The sequence below is a fragment of the Tupaia chinensis genome, unplaced genomic scaffold (genome assembly GCF_000334495.1).
Source record: "Tupaia chinensis unplaced genomic scaffold, TupChi_1.0 Scaffold000226_1, whole genome shotgun sequence".
Lineage (NCBI taxonomy): Eukaryota > Metazoa > Chordata > Mammalia > Scandentia > Tupaiidae > Tupaia > Tupaia belangeri.
Window position 1 is genome coordinate 5,647,302 of NW_006159701.1, and position 7,871 is coordinate 5,655,172.

The following is a 7,871-nucleotide window of genomic DNA, read 5'->3' on the forward strand; positions in this document are numbered from 1 at the left end:
GCAGTCACCACTGCACGGCCCAGACTGGCACTGAGGGCTGCCAGTTTCTGTGGGAAAGAAGGAGGGCTCAGGGCTGCAGGTAGGACTCTGGGTGTGCTTCCAGGGTGGGGAGGGGCAGTGGCCACAATTTTGGGCTATCAGTGCGTTTAGGTTCTGAGGACAATCCCTGAGACCACCCAGAGCCACTCCCCACACCCCCACTTTAAGTCAGAATCTTAGAGGCACAGGGATCAAGGGCCACCTTTCTGAAGAGACGCCTCTCTCACCTCCATAGAGCTCTCAGTGTCCAGCGCATAGGTCCCCTCGCTGGCCTCTGCCTCTCCTTGGGTCTGACCCTCGAGCTGGTAGACAAAGGCATGGTCAGAGGAAAGAGGACAGCCACCATGTGGAGAAAGAAAGGCTATGGCCCCTGCACCATGGGGAGAAGGGGCTGGGCAGGGGCCCTACCTTGGGGGGGTAGTGGAGGTTCAGTGACTGGTAAAGGCGGAAGTTGACGAAGCCCAGCAGGGTGGTGTAGAACTCGGTGAAGGTGGCCATGACCCTGTAGTCCACATCTGTCGGGTGCTGGGGGGCACAGAAGGCGTGTCAGCAGGGATGGGGTAAAACAGTAACTGACAACACACAAATAGGCCATGTTTGACCGTAAGTTCCTTGAGAATGGCCCTGTCCTTGTGGCTATGCCCAGGGTAAGAGGTTGTGTGGTATGACCCCATCCAGGGGCACTCTGCACACAAATGAGGTTCTGGAAAGGTGGCCCAAGGGCTGGGGATATCCTGGTGGCCAGTGCCAGGCCCCTAGGCCATAAACGGGGACCTGGGAGTGAGAAAGGGGACACTGGGCCATGCTGTTCCCGTGATTGGCTGGTCCGCCCTCTCCCTACTCTAGCCCCTCCCCCTTCCCATCTCAGCTAACTTTTGTCCTTGGAGAGACCAAAGGCTCTCCCTGACCTGGCCAAAGCTCATGCCTTCCCCACCAGCCCTCCCAGTCTCTGTTCAGTGCCTGCTCCAGGGTTAGGCTGTGAGCGCCAAGGGACAGCCCTCCCAGGGCCCAACAGAACGGCTGACAGAACCTTGGTGACTGAGGCACCTTGGGAAGGCTGGCCCAGCTGGGGCAGTGGGTGGACAGGACCCAGCCCACTCATGCCCTGGCAAGGGTCTAAGGACAGATACTCAGAGGTCAGCAATCCTTCCTTGGCCCAAACCTGGTATGAAGGCACAACCCCGGGGCCTGGGACCAGCTGGACAGCTCAGCCCCAGGAGTTCTTGGGAATGGCAGGAGAGAAACTACTTGCTTGGGGCACAGACACAGAGCCACCCCACAAGCTGCCAGCCCAGCAGGCAGGGGACATGGAGGGCTCACCTTTGCCCTTGGCCTAACACAAAACAAAAGAGGGTAAAGAGCTGGGACTAAGACCAAAGCACTTCAATTGGAGTGGTACTGTCCCCGCTGAGGCTGGGACTTGGATGCCAGGAATGAGGCCCTGGGGAATTGTGCTCAGGACTAAGTGGTCTCTCCACCCTGCTGCCAGGCAGTGACCTGTGCTGTGTGGGCTCAGGGGACAAGAGGTGTCCTGCCTGCCCCCCGGCTCACACCTCTATCCTGCCACACTCATCTACCAGGGCCCCACAGGCCTGGCAGGCACCCTGGCATACCTAACCCATTTCCCACACATACAACCAAGCAGGGCACCCCCACCGGCCCCCACAACCAGCCCAGGTCCCACTGTGACAAGGCCCAGTACTACCTGCTCAGAGGTGGGGTACACCAGGGCCTCACTACACCCCAGCACCAATCCTCCCACTCCACTGAGAGGAAGCAGTGCAGGGAGGAAGGAGGAAAGAGGGCCTGGCGTGCCCTTCCCCCAGGCCCAGCTGCGGGGAGGCCAGCCCTCCACAGGGCCCTATTCACCACTGAGGACAGACAAAGACCAGTCTGAGCGGCCTAGGGTGGGACATCAGAGCGAAGGAAGGCGAGGGCGGGCCAGTGAGGAAGGCAGGAAGGAAGGAGGAACAGAAAGGGAAGAGGGACATGCCACAGACTCTGGCCACCCACGCCAGCCCCAGGGAATGAGATCAGGGACTGCCGAGGGCCAGGCCCGCGCTCTCCCACCAATAGACGGCAGCCTCGCCACTGAGCGTCAGCTGCAGCCAGGGCAGTTTCTGCCCTCCACCCCCGAGCCCACAGCCATGGGAGCAGCCCAAGAGCCCAGACCACCCCGCCCCAGGGCTCACCACAGAGCACCAAGCCACTGTCCAGTCAGGCTGGCAGCACCTGCCCTCTGAGGCACAGCAGGAAGTGGCAATGCAAGCTGGCCAGGGGGCCCTCCGAGACTCGATGCCGGAGTCTGAGACTCCCCACCAACAATCCCCAAGCTCAGAAAGGAGCAGGACCTCGGCTTCAGTGCGTCCCTTGTGCTCTCCCTTTCCCCGGCCTCCCTGACTCCTGGCTCTGTGGGGTGCATAGGGCAGGAGAGGGGATGCAGAGGAGGGAAGCGAGGAGCTCAGCGAAAGTCTGGCAGCACCAGCAGCAGGGTGGGGACAAGGACCCCAATGGCCTGAGGACAGGGCCTGGCTGTTTACTCAGTGCCCTAAAGGGCTGGGCACTTTCAGTAAGATTTTTTTCCTTTAAATCCTCACAGCAAGGTTGAGAAGGGGACACACACTGTTAACTGAGGCACAGAGAGGTGAAGGGTTGTGCCCAAGGTCACTCAGCTGGGGGAACTGGAGCAGGGGTGGCTCGCGGGGTCCCCATTCTTAATAGCGATGCTGTGTTACCTGTTTCCACATCCCTCTCTGGGCCAACAACTAGACTCTGGTATATATCAGACTCTGCAGGACGAGGCTCCTCGCCCCTGCCCCCCTATGCTTGCCCAGCCGACGCCCTCCCCAGGCACACTCACGTCGTGGGAGAAGGTGTAGGGGGTGATCCACACGATGGGCTGCCCCAGCACCTCCACCTGGTAGTAAATGCCTTTGATGGACAGGAAGACCTGGGAGGAGGTCAGATGGCAGGTGAAGATCGTGAGATGGCAAGGAGGGCCGGAGAGGCGGGGCCCCAGGTGCCCGGCTCACCTTGCGCAGGGCCCGGGCAGCAATGACGTAGTGCATGAACTCCACAGAGAGCCGGCGGCACAGCTGGATGGTGTGCACGTGGCACTTGCCGGTCCGCGGGAAGGTGGAGAAGAGGAAGCACATAGACAGGGCGTCGTCCAGGTCCCGCAGGGCGTCGATGAAAGTGGGGTACCTGCCCGGCCGGGAGGACAGCACTCAGGCTCGTGTAGCCTGGACTGTAAGGGCCCCGATCTCCTGACCTACCCTATCAGTGGCCCGGTTCCCAGGCCAGGCCTGGCCACTGTCACCTCCTGACCTGGCAGCACCAGCTTCTCCAGAGGAGGTAGACCAGAGAACAGCCCCAGGAGGAAGCCCTTAACCAGGTGTGCCCATTTAGCTCTGAGGACCAGAGAAACCCCAAACGGGGTCCCCAAGACAACCACTGCTCAGCCAAGTCTAGCCTTGACCCTCTTCTGTATCTGTGGTGAGAGAGACACGAAGTCAGGGGTTCTCTCTCTCTCTTTTTTTAAGTTTATTTATTTTTCCATGAGTGAGAGGTAGAGAGAGAAAGATCCACCCCTAACAAGATCCTTTCCATCTTGTCTTTTTCTAAGATTTGCAAGCGAGTACGCGCACTCACCTCCATTTCTCCATCCTGTTGGGACTTGGGACACACATGCACACATACTGGTTTTTTTTCAAGCTGACAGGTCCTGGATTCAAACTACACAGTTGGCCACATGGGCTGGCGTCCCAACAGGGTCTTGACACCTTCGTCCACCCCCAACATCAGACAGCCCTGGGTCATGTCATGCACACACACACACACACAGTGAACTTGGAGGTCTCCAGACATGAACCAGGAACCTTCCCCTGTGGGTCAGCTTCACAGAGCATCGTGTTTTACCATCATGCCAGACCATGTCTGGTCCTCTCACTCTCTCAGAGTGAAATCTTCATTTCAAAGGCAGTCTACTGGGAGGTCCTAGATGAAAGACGGAAATATGCAAAGCAGCCCCAGTGGCTGGGGCAGAGGACTGAGATACTTCTCCTGAGAGGTGCTGTCTCAGCCTGGCCACAGGTCCCCAGAGTGAGTTCTCTCTTCCTGGTTTCTCCTCACCCAGTCCTCTGTCTAGTTGGCAAAACCAATCACAATCAGGGGATTAAAATGTTGGAATGGTGTCCCGGCCCAGAAAGAGACCAGGAAGCCTTGGCAAGTGAAGAAGTCAATGAGTCACACTTGTGATCCTTGCCCAAGGACTGGGAGCATGTGGCTGCCCTGCTAAGGGACAGAGGCATGGGTCTCAGAAAGGACACTGCACTATAAGGAATAACCCCTGGATTCCAGCCCTGCCCTGCACTGTGACCAAGGGCAAGTCTCTCTGCCTGAGCCCCAGCTCCGTCACTGTTGGACTAGACTGCTGGTTTCACACTGGGCTCTCGGAATGCCCTAGAAATGCCCTGGCACAAGTGGCCAGACAGGGCTTCTAGCCTCCCTCCCCCAGCCAGGGCAGCTGCCAGGGCCTCTGGCATCCAAACTGCCTTCTAGGAAGCTTCCTCCTGAAGAAAGGGCTCTTGCTATTTTGAATAGGACTCTGAACAGCACAGGGCCAGAGATGGCCAAGATCTTGCCAGCCTCAGAGGGCATCTCTCACTACAGGTCTCGGTCTCACTCCCGGCTGCATCCCTGGTGCTAGGATGGAGCCCAGCATAGAATCAACAGATGGCAAGAGCTGCCTGGTCTTCGAACCCAGGTCAAGACAGAGACGGGCAGTTCACAGGGTCCTCAGAGCAGCAGGGAAGCCATCTAGTTTCCAAGTGCAGAGGTGGAAACCTCAATTGTCCCTCTCTGGTGCCTTGTGGTTTCCTAACTCCCCACCTCAGACAACCCCATAAGCTGGAGCCCTGGAGAAGCAGCACCAGCCATTTCTGAGCCACCTGCTTTTCTTTCTTCAGCTCTGGTTTTGGCTAAAGTGAGGATGAAGTGGGACCAGGACACTGCCACCAGGTATGTGCAAATCCAGGCACTAGGTTTTTTTCTTGTGCAGTTTTTCCATTTGTGCCTTCCAACAGCTGTCTGTCACAGGCTGGACAGGGACAATCATCTCTGAACGTCACCACACGGACCTTTGGGCCAGGCTGCTCTGGGTTGAGACTATTCTGTGCACTGCAGGTTATTCGGCAGTAGCCTTGGCCACCAGATCCTTCACCCAAGTCGTGAGGACCCAGAGAGCCTCCAGGTGACGTCCTGAGGGACACCACCCCAGTTAAGAATCACCATTTTACAGACCAGCTCCATGGCAAAGTGGTAATGTACTGTTCAAGAGAAGCTGGATCCCACATGGCAACTGTGGTTCAAATCCCCAGCTCCGTCAGCCTGAAACAAGCTGGGTGTGTTTCTGAGCACCTGTGTTCTAACAGGCTGGAGGGCTGGGGGAAAGACAGTGTGACTGGACTCTGCAGAGGGTGCTTCTCTCTCTCTCTTTCACTTCACACTCACATGCATAGAATGTACTCTATCATGAACAAAGAGAAAGAGTCTTCAAAAACCACAATGTCAGCCGACGAACAAGGGAAGGTCAGGCAAGGAGAGGTTAAGATCAGAGGTCTAGTCACACCTTCCGGGTCTCACCAGGTACATGTACAGGCTCAGAGCTCTGGCCCCCCACCACAGGGCCTCTGCACTTGCTTTTGCCCCTGTGAACTGTGCTTCCCCTGGCTGGCTCAAATGTCTCCACGTCTCCTCTCAGAGAGTCCTCCTCCGACGAGCCTGGTTCCCTTCACACTATTCATATCCCTGTGGCACTCGCTGTAACTTGTAATCATTATTGTGATCTGTCAATTTGCTGTTTGGTCTGGCTCCCCAAAAAGGATGAAGCAGTTTAGACGGGATACTGGTCTTGCCCCAGCTGTATGCCCGGAACTAGGACAGCGCCCAGCACTAAATGAACAGACAGCAGTGTTCTGGGAGCGCCTGACTCACCGCTCCTTGACGATGTGGTCAAGTTTGTAGTTAGGCTTATTGTCCTTCAGACGCTCCACAGTGTTCCACTCACTCTTCCCATACGCCTTCCGGAGCTTCCGGACAAAGACCTAGAAGAGAGAAAAAAACTGTGGATGCCGAGGCCAAGGCCTCCTGGACACCTTTTTCCATGAAGGACAGAAGGACTTTGAAAGCCACAGGAAAATTCTTCATGCCTCCTGAAGCTGGCCACAGCTGTCTATTGTGCAACCAGCCCCAGGATGTGCAGAACAACCAACCCAAGGGCACTGAGACTGACCTATGCTAACGAGCAAAGCTAGACCAGGGCACTCCTTTTGACGCCACACAGGGCCGATCACTCTCTGACTCTACATGCTTGTATGGAAGGAGAACCGAAGTCAACTAACCTGCCACTGAGGCAGATCAGGGTCAGAAGGGCCCGATTCCATTCCCCACACCAGTTCGTGTCAGCATGAAACAAGCTGCAGGACTGTGTGTGCCACTGAGTCATCTAGAAAGATGCAGCTGAGAGGCCAGCAGGTGGAAAGGTGGTTAAGGTACTGGACACTCCCATATGGCTGACCACGGTTCAAGTCCCAGACCTGGTGGTTTGCTTTTGCACTTTCCTTCTCTGAGTGTTTGTCTTTCTCTGGTCAAATTAAAATAAATGAATGAATAAGTAAAATTAAATAAATAATTCTTTTTAAAAAAATGAAAAAGAAAGAGCCTCCAAACCAATATATTTTTCTGCCTTGAGTACAGCAGTCCCCCTGACCTATAGGGGATATGTTCAAAGGCCCCCAGCAGTTGCCCGAAACCAAAGATAGCACTGGACTCTGTATCTATTACATTTTTCTAACCTGGTAACCAAGATGGCTACCAAGGGACTAGCCGGTGGGCAGCGTATACAGTACAGACGGCTGGACAAAGATGATTCACGTCCCAGGTGGGATGGCATGACATTTCATCATGCTACTTAGCACAGTAATATAATTTTAAACTCATAAATTGTTTATTTCTGGAATCTCCCACAGAATATCTTCAGAAGACAGGTAACTAAAATCATGGAAACCTGTCTTTGAGGGTTCTTAGAGGCTGCCTCTGCAAGGGCTATGAACGGCAGCTCTGAGACAGCCATTTCCCTCCACGCCCCCCCTCCAACACAGTGAGTTTCCATAGCTGTAACCCAGCAGTGAAATAGATCCAGCCACCCACCTCGCGGGGGTTGGGCAACAGGGCCAGCAGCCACGGGCCACTGGTTGGCACCTGCTCCTCCTGGAGTCAGGGCGAGAGCTCAGTCAAGCCTGCTCAGGGTTGGTGGTTTCAGAAGTAGCAGGCTACCTTCCATTAGCTACTTGCGATGATGTGCATTTGGTATAAATAGGTTTCTGCTTTCCCTGTGCTACTGGAGCATTTAACGATTTCTATTTGGGCACGAAAGGCTTGGTCTTCCTGGGAGAAATCTCAGAAACCATCAGAATAGGAGCCATTTCTTCAGGATGTGAATACACCAGAAAAACCCCTGAAAGGACACCATCTTTGTTTGCTTCAGGCACAGAAACTTTCATCTTTTCAAAAGAATCGGGGGGAACCAGCAGTTAGCGTAATGGCTATGTCGCTGGACTCCCACGTGGTCGACCGCAATTCACGTGTCCTGGACCCAGTGGCTTAAAACTCACGCCGGCCGCGTGTGCGTGCGTGCCCAAGATCCCGAGAGGAAAATGGAGGAGAAGGGATTGCGGCATGACCATCCCCCCTGGGGGGGGTGATTTCTCGCTTTCTGTCTCTATGTCTCTCTCTATCTGTCTGGCAAGCACACGCGCCCTATAGCGGAAACC

General features: G+C 55.5%; 1 protein-coding gene and 1 long non-coding RNA gene across 3 annotated transcripts in view; one reads left to right on the forward strand and one right to left on the reverse strand.

Annotated features, from left to right (window-relative positions):
- Window positions 1–6,027, forward strand: part of LOC102503203 (uncharacterized) — a 17,856-nt gene extending 11,829 nt beyond the window's left edge. The window contains exon 3 of the long non-coding RNA XR_334488.2: window positions 5,007–6,027. This is a non-coding gene — a long non-coding RNA (uncharacterized LOC102503203). The remainder of the gene's footprint in view (window positions 1–5,006) is intronic.
- PES1 (pescadillo ribosomal biogenesis factor 1) overlaps window positions 1–7,871 on the reverse strand; it is an 18,125-nt gene that overhangs the window by 5,157 nt on the left and 5,097 nt on the right. The window contains exons 4-8 of one of the 2 annotated variants that reach the window (XM_006147926.3): window positions 6,034–6,143; window positions 3,072–3,243; window positions 2,900–2,989; window positions 448–564; window positions 267–341 (exon numbers count right to left, since the gene is read on the reverse strand). In XM_006147926.3, coding sequence (XP_006147988.1) covers window positions 267–341; window positions 448–564; window positions 2,900–2,989; window positions 3,072–3,243; window positions 6,034–6,143 — 564 coding nt within the window. The remainder of the gene's footprint in view (window positions 1–266; window positions 342–447; window positions 565–2,899; window positions 2,990–3,071; window positions 3,244–6,033; window positions 6,144–7,871) is intronic. The other variant, XM_006147927.3, reaches the window with a different exon arrangement.